Source organism: Dama dama, chromosome 3 (assembly GCF_033118175.1).
Source record: "Dama dama isolate Ldn47 chromosome 3, ASM3311817v1, whole genome shotgun sequence".
Taxonomy (NCBI): domain Eukaryota; kingdom Metazoa; phylum Chordata; class Mammalia; order Artiodactyla; family Cervidae; genus Dama; species Dama dama.
Window position 1 is genome coordinate 45,791,481 of NC_083683.1, and position 22,795 is coordinate 45,814,275.

General features: G+C 37.4%; 1 protein-coding gene across 4 annotated transcripts in view; it reads right to left on the reverse strand.

The window, feature by feature from the left end:
- Positions 1–22,795, reverse strand: part of LARP4 (La ribonucleoprotein 4) — a 68,397-nt gene that overhangs the window by 42,659 nt on the left and 2,943 nt on the right. For 2 of the 4 annotated variants that reach the window (XM_061127924.1, XM_061127906.1), the window contains exons 2-3: positions 4,292–4,439; positions 3,169–3,321 (exon numbers count right to left, since the gene is read on the reverse strand). In XM_061127924.1, the coding sequence (XP_060983907.1) occupies positions 3,169–3,321; positions 4,292–4,439 (301 nt within the window). Of the gene's footprint in view, positions 1–3,168; positions 3,322–4,291; positions 4,440–14,844; positions 14,894–22,795 lie in introns of all 4 variants that reach the window. The other 2 variants (XM_061127934.1, XM_061127915.1) reach the window with 2 other exon arrangements.

Sequence of the window (22,795 nt, forward strand, 5' to 3'; positions counted from 1 at the left end):
GGTAAATCAACTATACTTTAAGGAAAAAAAACCTACTTCTATCTTTTTATACTCTTTTCATTGCTTAATTTTAGAGCACTATATCTTCCTAGGAATATTTAAAGCATTCAAATGTCCAAAGGATTGGACCAACTCTCTAACAGCCCTCTATGCTTTCTATTTAAACCCAGAACATGATTTTTCAGACTAAAGCCTGGAAAACCATCAGTTCTTATTAGATTCTTACAAAAAACACCACCTGCTAAAATCATATGATATGTCCTTTCTTTAAAAGCACTAATGATTAACTAGGCTAATTTCCTTTAAATACACAGATAATAGGATATATGTATACATACATTTTGTGCATGATTTTACCACTACTTTGTCTTATATGCAAGACTCAAAATGTCATTAGATATTAATTTCATTAAAAATAAAAAGCATTCTATTTCTATGTAGTACATGCAACCCTTCTAATACAAAATTCATCCACCAAAATGCTTAAGCTTCCAATGTCATTATAGCAAACCTTTAAAAATACAACTGGTTGCCACTTCACTTAAACCAACTCTATGTTCAAAATGTAGCCAGTGGTTACGTATTTTACAACATGAGGGAGTAAAACCTAATCAACCTTTCTTTTTATTTATTTATTTATTTTTTCAACCTTTCATTATTATATGGAACTACCATCCCATTTCACTTGAGGAATTAACTTTCAAGCTGGCTGACCTGAAAAATCTAATGCAGGTATTTATAACAAACTAAGGACAAAGGTTTATAGACCGTGACTAATGTTCAGTTCAGTTCAGTCGCTCAGTCATGTCCGACTCTTTGCAACTCCATGGACTGCAGCACACGACACTTCCCTGTCTATCACCAACACCCGGAGCCTCCTCAAACTCATGTCCACTGAGTCGGTGATGCCATCCAACCATCTCATCCTCTGTCGTCCCCTTCTCCTCCTGCCTTCAGTCTTTCCCAGCACCAGGGTCTTTTCAAATGAGTCAGTTCTTCACATCAGGTGGCAAAAGTATTGGAGTTTCAGCTTCAGCATCAGTCCTTCCAATCAATATTCAGGGACTGATTTCCTTCAGGATGAACTTGTTGGATCTCCTTGTTGTTCAAGGGACTCTCAAGAGTCTTCTCCAACACCACAGTTCAAAAGCATCAATTCTTTGGTGCTCAGCTTTGTTTATAATCCCAACTCTCACATACATACATGACTACTGCAAAAACCATGGCTTTGACTAGACAGATCTTTGTTGACAAAGTAATGTCTCTACTTTTTAATATGCTGTCTAGGTTGGTCGTAACTTTTCTTCCACGGAGCAAACGTCTTTTAATTTCACGGCTGCAATCACCATCTGCAGTGATTTTGGAGCCCAAAAAGATAGTCTGTCACTGCTTCCCCATCTATTTGCCATGAAGTGATGGGACCGGATGCCATGATCTTAGTTTTCTGAATGCTGAGCTTTAAGCCAGCTTTTTCACTCTCCTCTTTCACTTTCACCAAGAGGCTCTTTAGTTCTTCTTCACTTTCTGCCATAAGGGTGGTGTCATCTGCATATCTGAGGTGATTGATATTTCTCCCAGCAATCTTGATTCCAGCTTGTGCTTCATCCAGTCCAGCATTTCTCATGATGTACTCTGCATATAAGTTAAATAAGCAGGGTGACGATATACAGCCTTGACGTACTCCTTTCCCTATTTGGAACCAGTCTGTTGTTCCATGTCCAATTCTAACTGTTGCTTCTTGACCTGCATACAGATTTTCAGGAGGCAGGTAAGGTGGTCTGGTATTCCCATCTCTTGATGAATTTTCTACAGTTTGCTGTGATCCACACAGGGCTTTGGCATAGTCAATAAAGCAGAAGTATATGTTTTTCTGGAACCCTCTTGCTTTTTTGATGATCCAACAGATGTTGGCAATTTGATCTCTGGTTCCTCTGCCTTTTCTAAATCCAGCTTGAACATTTGGAAGTTCACGGTTCATGTACTGCTGAAGTCTGGCTTGGAGAATTTTGAGCATTACTTTGCTAGCGTGTGAGATGAGTGCAACTGTGGGATAGTTTCAGCATTCTTTGGCATTGCCTTTCTTTGGGATTGGAATAAAAACTGACCTTTTCCAGTCCTGTGGCAACTGCTGAGTTTTCCAAATTTGCTGACTAATGTTAGCAAATCGGTAAAGGAAATCAGTCTTGAATATTAATTGGAAGGACTGATGCTGAAGTTGAAGCTCTAATACTTTGTCCACTTGATATGAAGAACTGACTCATTTGAAAAGACCCTGATGCTGGGAAAGATTGAAGGCAGGAGAAGAGGACAACAGAGGATGAGATGGTTGGACGGCATACTGACTCAATGGACATGAGTTTGAGCAGGCTCCAGGAGTTAGTGATAGACAGGGAAGCCTGGTGTGCTGCAGTTCATGGGGTCGCAAAGAGTCGGACATGACTGAGCAACTGAACTGAATGTAAGTAACTAAGCAGTGATAGAAATGCCTACTCCCTACTTCACTTATTTTCCAAAGAGACTGGAAATTAGAAAAATGAAGTTAGGTAATCAGGGTCTGTGGTCTATTTTTAGTTTCCTTTCAATTTCATCCATTTTAAATCCAAGCAACTACCAACCTATGCCAACAAATGAATGTGGAGGAAAAAAAAACCATTATCTCACAAGCTGAACTACAACAGAATTATGATTTAATACAACCCTTTTCTCAAAATTAATCCCATACACATACACAAACAACAACACGTATATAATCTCAAAATTAATACCATTTAAAATGCATTTCTCCTTGACATAAGTTATGGGAAAATTGACAGAGCTTGCGCTGACAAATTCTGTCAAGTCCCACTAATAGACCAAGAAACCTGGACTCTCTGAAAGACTGTAATTTAGGTCTCTTTTAACTATGTTGACTGTTTTTTCCTTTTATCGTTAACTTCACACTATCTTTTAATAAGATCTTTAAAAATATTTTTAAAATTACAATATTCATGTGTGACCATTTTATTGATAAAAATCACCTAATATTCTATTAATATAAACTTCTTTTGAAATAATAAAATAGACTGATCAATGCTACCATTTACTAGAACAATGATAAAGCAAAAACTGGAAGGGGGAAAAGACTAGAACACTGCATTCTCATTTTACCAAAAAAATTATAAAGTTTACCAGAAACATCATATATTTGATAATTCAGATCTTCTGGCCCCAAAATCATTCCATCAGTTGATTCTTCAATGCCTGTAGTATTTCTTGGGGTTTCACAAGATGAATACATTACTTCATATTCCTTACACATATCATCTGCAAGTTCTCTATTACCTGTATTAAAGAAAACATACTGAAAGTAAATCGTAATTCTTTAAAATCCTATCTTTAGGTACTCTGGGCAACTGTCTTCTATAACAAGATTTCAAAGAATTCCATCAACTGGGAAAATGTCCATATGGTTTTAAATAAGAACTGTCTTTGACAGGACATAAGCTTGACCATCACAAATAAGCTAAAATGATTAACAACAGGGGTTTCCTGGTGGTCCAGTGGTTAATACTCTGCTCTCCCAATGCAGGGGGCTAAGGTTCAATCCCTGGTCAGGGAACTAGATCCTACATGCTGAAACTAAAGATCCCATATGTGGCAACAAAGACCCTGTGCAGCCCCAAAAAAAAAAAAAAAAAGGATTAAAAATAGCTTAAGGACTTCCCTGGTGGTCCAGTGGTTAAGAATCTGCCTGCTAATGCAGGGAACATGGGTTCGATCCCTGGTCCAGAAAGATCCCACTTGCCTTATCTACTGAAACCTGCACACTCTAGAGCCCACAGGCAGCCAAACAAATAAATAAATTTTAAAAAATAGCCCAAACTTACACAGTACTATCTATGTATATGACAGCTTCACACACATTATTTACTTAATACTCAGAAAATTCAATGCCAAACTATTATTGCCAATGTTTTACAGATGAAGACAACAGGCATGGAAACGTTAAATCATCTGCCCAAGATCAAACAGTGAGTAAACAGCACTGTCAATGACGGTAGATCACAACTAACTTACAAATACCATATTATACATGGGTTAAATACTGAGCCCAAAGACACAGCTGCTCTCTGAAATTAGTGACAATCTACTCATACTGGATATAAATAAGAATGGTATGCAAACTACATGTTAAACATTTATAAATATATCTTATCAAATAATCAAAGGATGTACCCCAAAGTTCTGTAAACTGGTTGGTCAAATGTTTAACCAAACTGTGATGCATTCTGATGAAATATTTAGGACTTACCCTCAGGAAGAGATCCTGATGTAGCTGCTGTTTCATGCCAAGAGCTTTCAGTTCCATGAGCTACTGGCGTAGCATCAGTATTTCCCGGAGGTATTTCTTGCCATACTTTGGCATTAGGATTTAAACCAGTTCCTTTAGATGTCACCTGCTAAATAATCATAGGATTCATTTGTAAATTTTAAAAGTTAGTGCATTAAAATTACAAATTTAGATTAAATAAACAATATTGTAAAGTTTTGGGCTCAACTTGAACTATAAACCTTTTAAGCAGATGAACTTGAAATGTTTATATGTAAAATTTAGCTACCTATACAATAAAAACATCTCCATAAAATACTATTAGTATAGACATACTGCTTTACCCCAACCTACTTGCAAATATTATAGTTAAAACTATGCACATTATCTTGGCCATTTGCATTATCAAGAGCAATTTTTCAGAGTAAATTTTTATTGCCATCTAACTTGTGACAGAGACCTTCAAGTCTGAATGATTCTATAAGAGGAACCTTTTTTCCAAGTCAAACCCAGCATTTTGCCTTACATTAGAATGCACTATTCCATCTGTCCTTAAAGTGTATATTCTTAATGTCTAAAACAATTATTTAACATATTACCATCTAAAGTGATCATTTGCATACATCACCTAATCTCTCTCTGTCACACACACAGAGCAGAAATGGGCGAGCGGTGACACAGAAGAGTATTCAAGAGGTAGAAGGAAAGGAAGCAGAACACACATATACATTTCTCTCATCACATTCAATCAAACAACAGGGTTGATCCTTTTCAAGTACACTAATGATCCTCTCCATAGAGTTCACTCCTTTTCTATAAAGTTACTTCTGTCTTCTCAACTGTAGGCCCCTCTCCTGGATGACAAGTACCAGAAGGTACAGCAAGAAGCTTTATGACCTGCAGATACCAGGGATTTGATTTTCATTAAAGAATAATTGGCACACACTGAGCCATTTATCAGGACATTGTCATAAATTCTGTCTACTTAAGAGTTCTTACAACTGACCTTGACTCATGGAGTTTAGGGAGAGGCAGGAAAAAGCCTTTAAGTATCACCAACACCAAAATACAGCCAAACAAAGCAGAACTCTGGATAGGAAGAATTGAAGAGCCTCAGAGAGAGCTGCTGAGAAGACTCAGCTTCTGACAGGCCTAACTGCACTTCCTGTAATTATGTACCATGAAATTCCCCTGTACCCTTGAACCTAATAAACTGATTTTTCACTTTGAGTGAGTTTCCATACTTTGCAACTAACATGGCTAACATAACTTGAATGTATGAACCAATGAAACATTGTTTAATTATACTCTACAGCTTGCATGGATCTTTGGATTCCTTTCACATAATCAACTGAAATCCAATCTGGAAAAAAGGAGAATACCCAGACAAAATGCCCTTTTTCATGTCAAGGTTCATTTGTATCTTGGGAACAGGGCTGGGCCTTGAAATGGTGGTGTTAGTGGACATTATTTTACTACTGACACTGTTTAGAAGTGTATATAAACATCTGGCTTTTAGTCAATTTTATTATTTTAGAATTCTCTACAGACAATACACCCCCTTCCTGCATTCACCAGGGCAGTGGCCTCTCACCACTTGGCCTTTGGAGCAGAGGGGACTGAATGTGATTTGGGAATTTTAAGTATAGCTTAATTTCTGACTGATGGCAGAAAAGAACTGTGAAGAGTTTGTGACAGCTACCCTTCCTGCCATGGGAATAACATTTAATTTTGTGTTAAGCATTTTGACAGAAGAAAATTTATTTATTAATACATACTAACCCTCTCTCCTTTTACTCAATTCTGAAAAAACCAATTATGTCCCTACCCTCCAAAATGGCAAATAATAAAGACTATGGTTCTCAGAAAAATCAAACTCCTAAATCTTGATAAATACAATAAAAGAGTAAAAAATTCATTTCGTGAGTAAAACCTGTACATGAAAAATATAGAGAAGCCATGTATCTACTAGAAATACCCTTAACTAATAGAACGGCTGTGGCTTTAGTAAAGCAAAATAGGTAACAACTATAGATAACGACATGCAAAAGTTGAGGCTCTATAATCACATATTCAAAACTCAGCTTTAACATTAACAATTGTTAAAGGTATGTGGGGATTATTAAAGGATAATATTAAAGGATAATTATTAAAGGATAATTGTTAAAGGATTGTAGGGATATTTCTTAACTCAATTTTCTCAACTATAAATTGAGGTAAGAATTCCTTATTTTAGAGACTTCCCTGGTGGTCCAATGGTTAAGAATCCACCATGCAATGCAGTGAACAGGGGTTCAATCCCTGATGGGGGAACTGGGATCCCACATGTCCTGGGGCAACTAAGCCTCGGGCCACAACTTGAGAGCCCACAAGCCACAACTAGAGAGTCTGAGTGCTGCAGTGAAAGATCTTGCGTGACGCAGCTAAGACCCAATGCAGCCAAACAAACAAAGAGGTCCAAGGTGGACTGCTTAAAAAAAAAAAAAGAATTCCTTATTTTAAAAAGTAAATATTAACAATGAAAAGCAATTGACACGTATAAATACTCCATATTCTTTTTTACAAAACATGTTGATTTTGAATAAAAGTTATTTGGCTGTCTCACCCTCAAAAGAATACTATGCAAACACTAATGCATTAATCAAAACAACTGTGAGGTATGGTCAAAGTTAACTATTTACATAAATGTAAACTATTACATTTACATAAATGTAAACTATTATGTCATAGAAAATTAGCTTTAAAGAAGCAAACACAAATCACAAGGAGAATGGTTGACTACAGAATAATACAAAACTGCAACAACAACAACCTGAAAATAAAGACTAGGAAAATAAAAGTAAAAAAACCTCACAAATGCACACAAATAGGAAAATAAGTACCATTTTATGCTTATTAAATTAGCACTTAAAAATAATTCTTACCTTGGCATAAAATTTTCAAACTCATTATTTTACTGAAGACTATAAAATGGTGCAACTTAGCTTCCCACATTCTAGTATTATTTATAAGAATAATAATTTTTAAGAGCCAAGAAATGGAAATAACTCAAAGTCAAACAAAGGAGCAAAAACAGGAAATTAAAACACACTCACTAGATAAAGTGAGTTACACAACAACTCAAAGTTATAAAGAGGGAATCCCCTGGCAGTCTAGTGGTCAGGACTTGGCAGGTTTCGTTCACTGCCAGGGCCCAGGTTCAATCCCTGGTCAGGGAACTGACATCCCCCAAGCCATGTGGAGTGGCCAAAACCCACCCTCCCCAGAGCTTCCCTGGTGGTTCAGTGGTAAAGAATCTGCCTGCCAATGAAGAAGACACAGGTCTGACCCCTGATCTGGGAAGACCCCACGCTGAGGAGCAACTAAGCCCGAGCGCCATGACTACTGAGCCTGTGCTCTCGAGCACGGGAGCTGCAACGACTGAGTCCACAAGCCCTGAAGCCAGTGCTCTGCAACGAGACAAGCACTGCAATGCAAAGCCGGGGCACTGCAACTAGAGACTAGCTCCCTCTTACCACAACTAAAGTCTGTGCGGCAATGAAAACTCAAGAACAGCCAAAAATAAATAAAATAAATAATAAATAAATAACAAAGAAACACCTCAACAAAGCTGTAAAGATACACTACCACATTTATTAAATCTAAAGGGGGGTATTAATACATCACAAAAAAATTGCTATCAATTAAACCATGCCACGCCAAATATTGTACTGATGAATTATGAAAAATATAAAAATGGAAAGTGATTTCACACAATGGAATAGAAAAAGTATCACCACAATAACAAAAGCAAACATGTTAAGCAATTCTCTGGGCTTGGAGCTATACCAAACACATCTATGAACTCACTGACTTCTTAAAAGACAATCCGTAAGTACTAATATTTCCCTCTTACATGTTATCCTATCATATGAGAAATAACATATCCAACTAAAGATATACAGAGATTAAGTATGGAGTCTGTATTAACCTACAATGATTACAACTCACAGATTATTACAATTGTAAAAAATCACATAAACATGTGAACATGGGCTAGGAGGAAACATGATCTGCTACAATAACTAGATCAGGGGTATTTTTCCTATACAAAGCATTTCATTAATATATCATTCATGGGACTTCTCTGGTGGTTAAGGCTCTGTGCTCCTAGTGAAGGGGTCTGAGTTCAGTCCCTGGTTGGGGAGCTAGATTCTACATGCCACAACTAAAGACCCCACATGCTGCAATGAGAATCAAAGATCCCAAGTGCCTCAACTAAGACCTGGAGCAAATAAATAATAATTAAAAAAAAAAAAATCAAAGCATTCATTAAAATGCTGCCTTGTTGATGTTTGACAGCAAACAACAAAATTCTGTAAAGCAATTATCCTTCAATTAATTAAAAAGTAATTTAAAAAAATGTTGCCTTAAGTCTGTCATAAAAAAACATGAAACTTAAAAAGGTTTATTACATCCATTAAGGATTTTTCAAATCAGAGCATAAATGTCAGTGGGGAATTCCCTGCTAGTACATGATCATCGAAGATAATTGTGTGCCCTTTGTGCCTGCATATATGTAATATATATTCAACATTTATTTAAATTTCTATAAATTTTGACCAATTATCTTTGATCATCATTTTTTTGCATTTCAGATGTTTCTTCTGCATTATTTTCCTTCTTCCCCAAGAACATCATTCAGAACTTTTTTTTCAAGTAAACTCTCCAGTTGTGGTTTCTCAAAAAATACATTTCTATCCTCTACTTTTGCTGTATACAGAAATCTCTCTAGGCACATAATTACTCTTCAGCACATTAAAGACCAGGAATCGAACCCAGGGCCCCTGTATTGGGAGCATGGAGTCTTAGCCACTGCCCCACTGCCTTCTGTTTGTACTACTGCTGATCAGAATCCAGTCACTAGTCTAGCTGTCATTCCTAATCTCTCTTTCAACTCTGGTGCTTAACCCTTGTCAATGGTGTTTTACAATCATAAGCCTAAGTGTGGAATTCTTCATTATTCTACTTGGAGTTCACTGAACTCTTTGAAATCTGATGCATTTTTCATCAATTCTGCAAAATACTCATTCATTTACCTCTTCAAATTTGCTCTTCACCAACTTCTCTATTACTTCCTCTAGAATGCCAATAAAATATTCTATACCTTCTAATCCTGTATTCCACCTCTCTTTGTATCAATCTCTCTTTCTTTCTTATTTCCCACATCTTTGTCTTCCTGAGAAATTATATCCTGAGCAATTTGAGATCTTTCTTCCAGTTCACCAATTCTCTCTTCAGTTGTTTCTAAGATGCATTCAACTTGTACAGTAAGTCTCTAAGTTCTTTCTACGTTTTCATTTCAGAAGTTCCTTTTGGTTCTTTCCTCAAATCTATCGGATCAATATTTTGTTTTTTGATCATCCTTTCAGTGTGTGTGTGCACTCAGTTGCTCAACTGTGTCCAATTCTTTGCAATCCCATGGACTATAGCTGTCTCCTCTATCCATGGAATTTTCCAGACAAGAATAATGGAGTGGGTGGCCATTTTCTCCTCCAATCCTTTCAGTACCTTCCTTCTTTCCTTGGCCATACCACCACAACCAGATTGAACCCGGGCCTGTTGCAGTGAAAGCTCACAGTCCTAATCACTGGACCACCAGGGAATTTCCAGTAGCTTCCTTCTTTTAAACATTCTAATTATATAGTCTGTATCTGATAATTCCAGTATGTGTAATATCCAAAATCAAAGGGTTTGAGTTTCTGCTGAGATCTGTTTTTTTTTTTAATGCTAAACCATGTTCATTAAGACTTCCGTGTTTTATGATTTTGTTCCACACACTTGTTTTCTTTGAATCTTTATTTGTGGGAATTTTAATGGTTGTTTAAAATGTGCTCTTCAGGAGAGGATTTGTTTTCTTTCTGTTGGATGACTACACAGTAAGACTATCAATCTGGTATCACTTCAATTTTTCTTTAAAATCTATCTATCTGGTTGTGCTGGGTCTTAGTTACACCAAGTGGAAGCTAGTCACCTGACCAGGGATCAAACCCAGGGCCCCTGTATTGGGATCATGGAGTCTTAGTCACTGGACCATGGGGGGAGTTCCCATGACTTAAAGTTTTCAATATGGGTTTTTGGAGAACAACAAGTAGTGGGAATTTCAGCCCTACCTTGCATCAAAGAGGATTTGTGGTTAATATAAGACCCCTCTTTGCACCAACCCAGAGCCAAGACTAAAGCTGACCAGTTTTCTTTTTCTCTGATAGAGCTTGTTTTTTCCGTTAGGGTGCTGTGTGCTTCAGTGAAAGATCCTGTGTGGCACAGATAAGACCTAATGCAGCCAAACAAACTGGAAATGGCGATCCACTGCAGTATTCTTGCCTGGAGAATTCCATAGACGAGCCTGGTGGGCTACAGTCCACGGGGTTGCAGAGTCAAACACAACTGAGCACGCACGTCAGCATAACACAACCATGCCTGCAAGCTTGGGGTATATAGGGTCAGGTGTAATTAAGTTTGAAGTTTCTGGGCTTCCCAGGTGGCGCTAGGGGTTCGTTCCCTAGTCCAGGAAGGTCCCACATGCCAAGGGGCAACTAAACCCATGCCCCACAACTACTGAGCCCATGCTCTAGAGCCTGCGAGCTGCAACTACCAAAGTCATTGTGATGAGAAGCCCTCGCACCACAACAAATAACAGGCCCCATTCACCGCAACTAGAGAAAGCCTGTGTACAGCAACAAAGACTCAGAACAGCCTAAAATAAATAAATCTAAAAAAAAAGAGAGAGGAGAACAAAGTACTAATATTGGCACTTTAAAGCTAAACTGAAGAGGAATTCCAACAATTAAAAGTGAACTATGGTATAACAGACAAAAATTTACTCTACTCTGCCACCTAGTAATTATGCAGTCACTGATCTCAGCTTCCTTTTTTTAAAAAATGTAATGGCTGCTCTACCAAAACTCCTTATGTTTTTACAAACCTTGGACACCTGCCTTTGTCTTGGTCACTACTTCTCTTTCCTTCTTGTTATTTGTACATACTTCTAATTTGTTACCACTGTAATAGTTTATTAAGTGTTCTTTACAACAAGGCACTGGACTCAATCAAAAAAGGTAGCTGGGTCATCCTCTACTATTTCAGCTATTAAAATAAACCAGGCTGAGAGCAGACCTTCAACTGTTAATCTGAATGGAATAGTAGAGGCATAAGTGCAAAAAAAAAAAAAAGAAATTAATGTTTAGATACTGTATTTACCCTTCTGATATGACAGAAAATCAGAGTTGATACAATCTTCCTTTTTTTCATATGCCTGTTTAAAATAGAAGTCTTTTATTGGAGTGCTTCTTGGCTTATGATTTCAGGGCTGACAAAGGCTTTCACAATAAACATCAAAACCAATAACAAAATGTCAAACCTAGCAAGGAAGCAAAAGCATCTTTGAAGTAGCACCAAAGATAAATAACCAAAGCAACATCTGAACTTAGAGATGTTAATTGACAACTGTTTCATACCATAATTAGCTCAGGGAAAAGAACAATCAATTTCCTAATAGTACCACCAGCTAGCCCCAACAGGACAGGTACACAGATAATTTTTAAAAACCTCTATGGAGGGTTTCCCTGGTGGCTCAGTGGTCAAGAATCCACCTACCAATGCAGGAGACACTGGTTTGATCCCTGATCTGGGAAGATTCCCCCGTGTCACAGAACAACTAAGCCTATGTGCCACAATTACTGACCTGTGCTCTACACTTCAAGAGGCACAACTTCTGAGCCCACATGCCACAGCTACTGAAGTCTGAGTGCCCTAGAGTCTGTGCTCTGCAACAAGAGGAGCCACCGAAAGAAGCAAATGCACCGCAAATACACAGTAGTCCCCACTTACTGTAACTAGAGGAAAGCCCATGCAGCAACAAAGATCCAGCACAGCCATAAATAAATAAGTAAATAAACAAAAACTATATTAAAAATAATTCTATGAAACCTTCCTGACAGTTAAGACTGCATACTTCTTCCACAGCAAGCAGTATAGGTTCAATCTCTGGCCCAGGAACTAAGATCCCACATGCCCTGCAGCAAGGCCAAAACAAAGAAACAAAATCTCTAATTCCCTGGTAGTCCAGTAGTTGGAACTCCGTGCTTCCCCTGCAAGGGGCATGGGTTCAATGCCTAGTCAGGGAACTGGGATCTCACCAGTTGAATGGTGTGGCAAAAAAAAACAAAAACAAACAACAAAAAACACCTCTAAGTAGCAATTTTATTTTTATTTTTTTAGGTAGCAATTTTAGAAAGCAAGTCATCTTTACATTTGCTCCTATGCAGAATGTGAACAGTGCATGCTTATTAGTATTCAGAATCCACTCTGGATAAATTAGACAGCAAAGTAAATAAAAGGTAGTGTCACTGTCACTGGAAAGGCTGAAAAATTAGATGCAAAGGTAATCTCACTCAAAATAATGTTGCTGAAGTGGCTTGATGAGGAAATCACTATCCGTGCCACCATCAAGTGGTAAATGCCAAAAGTCAAATCCATCACAACTTTTATTATTACCAGTACCAATGTTACTTCTCCATTAGGAACTCAACCTTGCAACTATTAACTCTACTTAAAGCTGACCACCGCTACTGCCACTCCTGACTACAAAATGGAAGTTAAGAATAGAACCCTCATTTCCCTACACTGTATATATTTTCACCTGTATGTGTGGTCTGACTAGCAGCTCTTAGTAACATGCCTGCATCCATCAAGGTATAAGGGAATCTTGGAATTTGAGTTTTGACTAGTACGGTCACTGGAGAGGCCTAACTCATTATGTAGACATTTCTACAAATATAGAAAGCTACTCAAGAGCTGGGAGACCCCAAATATGACAAAGAGATTAAGACTAATATTTAACATACAAGATATTAATATATTGTCCCATATATACTTATTTATAAATAAATATACAATATTGGGGAACTATGATTTTTTTAAACTTACCTTTTACTTACTGATGGGATGTACTAGTTCACTGAGCATTTAATAATCACTCAAAATAACTAGATGCCTTTCAGCAATATACTACCGATAAACGTGATGTCTCCCTTGCTAATGGTGCCAAGAATAACCAAAGTGTGAGGTCTGTGGCATATAGACAGCAGTACACCTGGGCATATTTATATTTTTCACCAGCCTAGTTTAACAGTACACTCGAAAAGCCATTAATGTACACAAGAAGACATATAAGAATGTATATTGCAACACTGATCCCATTAGTCAAAGACTGAAAACCACCTAAATGTCCACCTATAGACAAATGGTTAAATAAAACACAGTATATTTCATAACACAGAACACTATAAGCAAAAAAAAAAGACAAGTCTACATACATCAATGTGAAAGTGCTTCAAGGCATATTGTTCCATGAAAAAATTCAAGGTGCAAAACAATAAGCATTTTTAAATTTATATTAACAAACACATAAAATCATTGTACAGATAAGCATATTGGTATGTAAAAACAGAAAAGGTCTGGAAGGTTACTATTAACTGCAAACTAGTTAAAGATCTGCCAAACACGGAAGATGTACTAAAACAAGCAGGAATAATCAATTGCAAAATGTGAATTTTAGGGAATTCCCTGGTGGTCCACTGGTTAGGACTGTGTGCTTCCACTGCAGGAGTGTGGGTTTGATCCCTGGTTGGGGATCCTGCATGCCACGCATCACAGTTTAAACAAAACAAAAAAAAAATCTGTAACACCTACGTAAAGCAATCTGTCAATACTGATGTGAAAAACTTTTAAAACATTCACCATATGAGCTACCACAGTAAATGTTAGTCTAAGAGCTTCACACACAAGAATGTTCTTTATAGAATTACTCAACATAAAGAAAATTTGGAAAATGACAATGTCCATCAAAAAAACAAGTTGATGTGCCTTTCTATAACAAATAATCTTTAAAATGACACAATAATGAACCCGACAAGTCAGTTTAACAAGAACAAAAACTTATTTTTCCATCTGAATTCTAGATAACCACCTTTGACTCATCTTTTGACTAAGGTTTAATAAAGAACTCCATAAAAATCCTTATCTCTCCCACAGAACTAGAAATAAGCCCGTGAGGCTACACAGTTATATAAAACATCTATTAAAGGATGTAAATTATCTAAGTGCATGCTGAAACTATCTGCCAACATACACATGTAAGCACACACATACTCACAAACCACCACAAAAATATTCAAATTGTCAGTGTGTAAAACTAACAGATCAACACTTCTATTTCTAAGCAATACATGTCATTACTGAATAAGCCAAAAGCAGTCTTCATGACTGACCCATTTTATGCTAGTTCCTATCTGGGAAAAAATAAAAAGGAAAGGAAAAAAAGGAAACATCAATTTCTTGGCAAAATGATACCCTCCGGTCAGAAGAGAGCAGTTTTAAGGTAACAGAACCAAGAGTTAGGAAAAAGTCACCATAAATATGGCAAAACCATCTCTGTGGTCATACACAGATTTGACCACATATGTTTGGTCAAAACATAGATTTGTTTTACTTACCTATTTACTATCAGAAACAGAAATCCCATGCCACTTAACCCTACAAATGCTGAAAAACAGAAATAAAGTAAATAGAATGATTAAACTCATTTGCCTTATGGCAGATCAATCATCGAGGTTTAATTTTTACATCTCCAATATTGAGAGGACCACAAAACTACATTAAAAAAAGAGAGAATTCCAGCAGTTACGAGTCTGTGCTTCCACAGCTAGGCAGGCGGATGGGTTCAATCGCTAGTCGGGGAACTAAGATCCTACAAGCTGCACAGGTGACCAAAAAAAAAAAAAAGACAAAACAAACACCTGTCATTTCATCCAGCATGAAACTTCAGAGTCCTACTAGAATAGGCTTAGGGCATTTTATAAAAAATAAAAATGAAAACTGGGAAATTTTCACCCTTCTCACAAGGAAGGACAGTTAGCATTTACGAAACACTGAATTCATCTTCATAACAACTACATTAAATTTTATCATCTACATTTTGCAGATACGGAAAAACTTACTTTACCTAAATGTAATCTACCCAGGGTTATATAGCTAATAGAGACAGAGCCAGAATTTGAACCTAGGCTGTCCAGAGAGTGCCACTACACTACAGTGGCTCTTAACCACTATACTACAGTGCCTCAGAGAAAACTTTAAGACAAATAGTTAACACTATTTAAGGAATATTGCAAATCTCCTTACCAAATCAAACAGTCCCTGGCCCAAAGGCTAGTTAAGAGTGGGTAACAATACAAAAGAAATGGATACAGAAAAAGAGCTACCAGATAAGAACTAGAGTACTCAGGGCAGAAGTCAATTGAGCTCTGCAATGGTTTCTATCTTAGGGCCATGGTACAACTAACTTCCAGTTAGAAAAGAAAGAAAAATGGTAGTCTGTGCAATAAAATTTACCCCTTATAACAAAGCACTTATCCTAACTTGAATTATTTCGTCTGCAAGCTCCACAATGGCAGTGACCTCATCTATGGTTTACCCTTCTCTAGCACTCTGAACAGATCAACAATAAAATTTATATGCTATATGCGAGTTTCTTAAACTGTAGTGCTTATAAGAATCATCCGGGGACTTTTAAGAAAAAGGAAGATTCTGATTCAGCAGTTCAGAGATAGGGCAGAGAGTTTGTATTCTAACAAGTCCTGGGTAAAGAAGTTTGCTGAGGCTCACACTTTGAAGAGCAAGGGAACTGGACCACCCTAAGTCATATGCCAAGTTGTCAAAAATCAGGATTCACTTATTCCACACCCAGAAGAAAACCTTAAGTTTATTCATCAATAAAGCTATAACTGCTGGTCCTTCACTATTAGAGGAAAAGATAAGTTCCCTAAATTCTCACTACTTCAATCAGATGACAGATGATGACTGCTTTAAAAAAAAAAAATGAGGCTGCCATAGATTACCAGCTTAACTTTTGGAGTCATGGATTGCTCTAATATATAATCAAACAGACTACTTACAGAAAGTTCTACTGAGATTAATGCACCACCTTATTGTTAAAGATTAGGAACCCAACTGATAGGTATTTAGCATTTAAATAGTCATCAAAATAAAGAAGGCAATGCCAAAGAATGTTCAAACTATCACACAACTGCACTCATCTCACATGCTAGCAAAGCAATGCTCAAAATTCTCCAAGCAAGGCTTCAACAGTACATAAATCAAGAACTTCCAGATGTTCAAGTTGGATTTAGGAAAGGCAGAGAAACCAGAGATCAAATTGCCAACATCCTCTGGATCATAGAAAATGCAAAAGAATTCCAGAAAAACATTTACTTCTGCTTCAATGACTATGCTAAAGCCTTTTATTGTGTGAATCACAACAAACTGTGGGAAATTCTTCAAAAGACAGGAATACTAGACCACCTTACCTGCCTCCTGAGAAACCTGCATGCAGGTCAAGAAGCAACAGTTAGACCCGGACATGAAACAATGGACTGGTTCCAAATTGGGAAAGGAGTACGTCAAGGCTGTACACTGTCACTCTGCTTATATAATTTATATGCAGAGTGCATCATGAGAAACGCTGGACTGGATGAAGCACACAGTGGAATCAAGATTGCCAGGAGAAACACCAATAACCTCAGATAGGGAAAAGACACCACTCTTATGGCAGAAAGCAAAGAGGAACTAAAGAGCCTCTCGATGAAAGTGAAAGAGGAGAGTGAAAAAGCTGGCTTAAAACTCAGCATTCAAAAAAGGAAGATCATGGCATCTGGTCCCATCACTTCATGGCAAATAGATGGGGAAACAATGGAAACAGTGACAGACTTTATTTTCTTGGACTCCAAAATCACTGCAGATGGTGACTGCAGCCATGAAATTAAAAGACGCTTGCTCCTTGGAAGAAAAGCTATGACCAACCTAGACAGCATATTAAATAAAGCAGAGACATTACTTTGCCAACAAAGGTCCATCTAGTCAAAGCTATGGTTTTTCCAGTAGTCACGTATGGATGTGAGAGCTGGACCATAAAGAAGGCTGAGTGCCAAAGAATTGATGCCTTTGAACTGTGATGCTGGAGAAGACTCTTGAGAGTCCCTTGGACTGCAAGGAGATCAAACCGGTCAATCCTCAAGGAAATTAGTCCTGAATATTCATTGGAAGGACTGATGCTGAAGCTGAAACTCCAATACTTTGGCTACCTCATGTGAAGAGCTGACTCACTGGAAAAGTCTTTCCCTGATGCTGGGAAAGATTGAAGGCAGGAGAAGGGAGAGATGACAGAAGATGAGATGATTGGATGGCATCACCAACTTAATGGACATGAGTTTGAGCAAGTTCCAGGAGATGGCAAAGGACAGGGAAGCCTGGCGTGCTGCAGTCCATGGGTTTGCAAAGAGTCAGACACAACCGAGCAACTGAACAACAACAAAATACCAAGTCATTTTACTTCAAATTGGTCATCTGATAAAGTCAACAGCTAATTATACAAATGAGCTCAAAAAAACCTCGAAACTCAAATACCAAAATAATCCTTTTCAACAAAGGACAACTTTTAATTTCTAGTGTGTACAGTCAAGTGAGCAAACCATTTGTTATGGAAACTGAGATGAGACTTATCTTTCAAAACTAGTATGTGAAAGAAAACTCACATATATTTATTGTGTACCAGACACTAAGTGCTTTACATTGACTGTCAATCCTCTTAACAACTCTTTGAGACAGATAATAAGTACAAATATTATCTCATACTTTAACATTATCCTGAATTTACAGATAAGGAAACTGAGAAACATGTGTTAAACAACCTGCACAAGGTCATACTAGAAAGTTGCCTAACCTAAGCAGGCAGCCTGGCCCCAGAGTCCATGTTCTTAACCATTCTTTTATGCGATCTTTCATATAACTGTATCTTATCATTATTACTCAGTCACTGCCCTATTTTTTTTCCTTCCTCCAACTCACAAGAATAACCCTATTTCCCTTAGCTAGCTCAAATGTAATTCTCAATGCCTTCAACAACAAATACTTTGATACCAACTTAGAACACTGTCTTGCCTTTTTAATGATATGGGGGAAAAAACTTGCCAACAAGCACACAGTGAGCCTCTAATATCTTCTGAAAAAAATTATCATACAAACCAAGACATTTTTGAGAATAAAATGGGACAGCTGTTCCAGAAAACAGGTGTACACTATGACTGTTCAGGTCAAAACGGGAGGTATGGCCGATTTTACTTGTTTTGCAGTTTGAAGTATCCAGTGAAAATACTGCCCAACTCTACACTATATAAACCCTTGATTACTTCTGACTTTTCCGTCCTGACACAGAAAATACTCTTCTCTTTCCTCAATGATATATAAACCAAACAAAACTTAATTCCACATCCTTGGCTCTCTGCCTATGCTCATACCATACTACTAGTAATATTCATCTAAAGTATTCCTCTGTCTTTAATTTGGAGCCAGTCATTAATATATATAGAGAGATTTTCTAAACTAAAAATTGGTTCAAATGTCTTGACAAGGCAACAGACAAGAGAGGAAGCATGAGTATTATGTGATATTCAAATTACTTTTCCTTACATTTACTTACACTTACACATTAGAAGGGTTTCCCTGGTGGCTCAGATGGTGAAGAATCTGCCTGCAGTGCAGGAGACCCGAGTTCAATCCCTGGGTCAGGAATATCCCCTGGAGAAGGGAATGGCAACCCAATCCAGTATTCTTGCCTGGAGAATTCCATGAACAGAGGAGCCCAGCAGGCTGCAGTCCATGGGGCCACAAAGAGTTGGACACGACTGAGCGACTAACACACTATACATTGGAAAAAATATTTTTTTTCCAAAAGAGCAAATATAAAGTGTCTATTTGCACTTTATCAATTGTATTTCTTTAAATCTTGTGCATAAATGAGTCTGTATTTTAGCAGACTGTAGGCTTCATCCACATTTTTAAAGTTTTATTTGCCCAATTAATAGTAAACCCAAGGGCTTCCCTGGTGGCTCAGAGGTTAAAGCGTCTGCCGCAATGCGGGAGACCGAGGTTCGATCCCTGGGTTGGGAAGATCCCCTGGAGAAGGAAATGGCAACCCACTCCAGTATTCTTGCCTGGAGAATCCCATGGAGGGAGAAGCCTGGTTAGGCTACAGTTTACAGGGTCGCAAAGAGTCGGTCAAGACTGAGTTACTTCACTTTCACTTTCAAAGTATAAAAACTTTAAGGTAATTAACTGCTTTGCCTTACCGAGAATCAGAGCAAATTAGCAACAAGCCTAGGATTAGGCAGAACTCAAAAGATACATGTGTCTCTTTTTTAATATAAATTTATTTATTTTAATTGGAGGCTAATTACTTTACAATATTGTAGTGGTTTTGCCATACATTGACATGAATCCGCCACAGGTTTACATGTGTTCTCCATCCTGAACCCCCCCTCCCACCTCCCTCCCCATCCCATCCCTTTTGGGTCATCCCAGTGCACCAGCCCCAAGCACCCTGTCTCATGCATCAAACCTGGACTGGCGATCCGTTTCACATGTGATAATATACATGTTTCAATGCCACTCTCCCAAATAATCCCACCCTCGCCCTCTCCTTCAGGGTCCAAAAGACTGTTCTATACACCTGTGTCTCTTCTGCTGTCTCATATATAGGGTTATTGCTACCATCTTTCTAAATTCCATATATATGCGTTAGTATACTGTATTGGTGTTTTTCTTTCTGGCTTACTTCACTGTGTATAATAGGCTCCAGTTTCATCCACCTCATTAGAACTGATTCAAATGTATTCTTTTTAATGGCTGAGTAATATTCCATTAAATCAGTGCTATCACACAGTAGTCTTTGCAATAAACAGTGCTACTATCATGTAGTTTTAATAAATTTCCCAGAAATATCTAATACATAAAAGTAAAAATTTCAGTCATTTGGAAGGCCATATCCTGGACAATTTACACAATGACACACTTGCTGTGATGATCAAATGATAATGTCTGTCAAGACTTTACCTAGACTGTATTGCAAACAAGGTTTACTGTATCACATAAACACCATTAACACAACCTAAATAGTAGAAGAATCACTCTCAAACTACAGATAGGAAGTTGCTCAAAAAAAGCTGTCACTTGCCTCAGGTCATAGCTAACATTTGATCCCAGGTTTCCAAACCAAAACCCTTATAAAAAATCACAGTTCGAAAGTTTAGAACAGAAACTGGAAACCTCCCTCAAGAATGAACTTTAAAGAAAACACAACTTAAGCAAAATGCAGAATATAGGAATGATAAATTAAAATGCTACAAGCACTATCAGAGCTGGAGTCATTTTTCATTTTCACTTAAGAATACTCTCGAAGTGGAAATTAAAAAATCTTTTTTAAGACTTCACAGTGACAGCAGCATTAGTTTCTCCATTTCCTCTACTTTCTGCTCCTCTGCAATACAGTCACAGACCCCATCTCTAACCACAGGGTCAAAACCTTTTTTTTTAAGCTCCTAGGTAGGACACAGTGATAAAGAATCTGCCTGTCAATGCAGGAGATGCAGGTTTGATCCCTGAGTCAGAATGATCCTCTGGAGGAGGAAATGGCAACCCACTCCAGTATTCCTGCATGAAGAATTCCACAGACAAGAGGAACCTGGCAGGCTACAGTCCATGGGGTCACAAAGAGTCAGACACAACTGTGCCAATTGAGCACACGCGCGCACACATGCAAAGACCAAAATTATAGATTTGAAACATTCATGTCTAGTACTTAGGAACATTTCCATCAGCTGAAAAGTAATATGGAGCAGGGAGACAGCCTGAACAAATCCAACCGGATAGAAAATAGTTGAATAGCAATATTTCTAATTTCCAGTTTTTCACATGTAATTTGAAGCACCTTGAGGTACTTCTACATCTTTATATTCACTTCTGAGCATGCTATTCCACTTTTCACACTATGAAAATAGAAAATAATTTCTACTTCATTTTCAATCCATTACATCTGAAAGTATTTCTTTGAAAATGTCTATCCATTTAAAAATTCTGCATCCAGAATTTTCCAATAAATATTCCAAACTCAAATTGTTCAAAAACTTCTCAGCTATTTACTTATTTATTACTTCCTGGCCATCAGTTCACAATTTGTGTAGACATTTTCTTTTTTTCAGTCATTTTTGAAAAATCATTTTCAGTCAGTGATCTCTAATAACTTTTTATAAATACAAACCTATTTAAGCTAATGGGGAAAAACAGTACTGTACTGAGGGTAAAAGACACAAAACTATTCATAATTACTGCAATATAGTATCAATTTTTATTATCAAGGCAAATATGTCACTTATTTCAAATTCTAAGGCTAATCTAAAATTTAAAATGTTATCACCTAAAAGAGGCAGAAAAATTTACAAGTCAGATAAGTTATTTTAAAAATTGTGTAAGGGACATCCCCTGGTGGTCCAATGGTTAAGAATCTGCCTGCCAACATAGAGGACACAGGCTCAATCCCTGGTGCAACCACAACTACTGAGCCTGTGAGCGCTACAGCCCATGCTCAACAGGAAAAAACACCACAATGAAAGTCCATGCAGCGCAACTAGAGAGTAGCCCCCACTCATCACAACTACAGAAAGCCTGCACAGCAATGAAGATACAGAAATAAATAAATAAAATACTTTTTAAAATTGTGTAAGATCTGGGGGAAGGGAGAACAGGGATTTACTGCTTAATGTATACAGAGTTTCAGTCTTGCAAGATGAAGCTTCTGGATAGGGATGGTGGTAGTGGTTGCACAACAATGTAAATACTTGTAAGTACTTAATACAACTGAACTGTATATTAAAAATGGTTAAGATGATACATTTTATGTATACTTTCCATAATTAAAATTATTTTTTAAAAATTACGTGAGAGTATTAAAGATCCTTGAGTATTCATTTTTAGAGAAAAACTCAAACAGAGACAGAAATCCAATTAAAACATTGCCAAACAACTAGAGCAGACATAATTGGCTGGAAATATTGGAGGGGGGAAATGATCTGAATAAAATGTTAGCAAACTATAAAAATATGAAAATAACTGCAAACTGTCTCCTCAGTGCTCAAAAACTTAAGTAATTCAATAATCACCAGAAGAACACTGCACATTGCTGTTTCAAACTTTCGGAATTTTTGTAACCAAGTATGTTGGAGCAAGTTTGACAATTTGGTATATTATCCAAAAGTTTTTACCTCTACACAAAGACAGACACTGTATGTGTCTATTTCAGAACAGAGGTGAGATAAAAACAATAAACTACTGAAGTCAGTATAGACCTTTGCAAGATCAAGTTTTTAAAAAGTTACATCTTAAGTATTATTTAAAATAGGATTCCTTGTCTGCCTATAGATTTCTACTGCAGTAAACTGCAATATGAGGAGGCCATGGCAACCCACTCCAGTATTCTTGCCTGGAGAATCCCTATGGACAGAGGAGCCTGTCAGGCTACAGTTCATAGCATCGCCCAAGAGTTGGACACGACTGAGC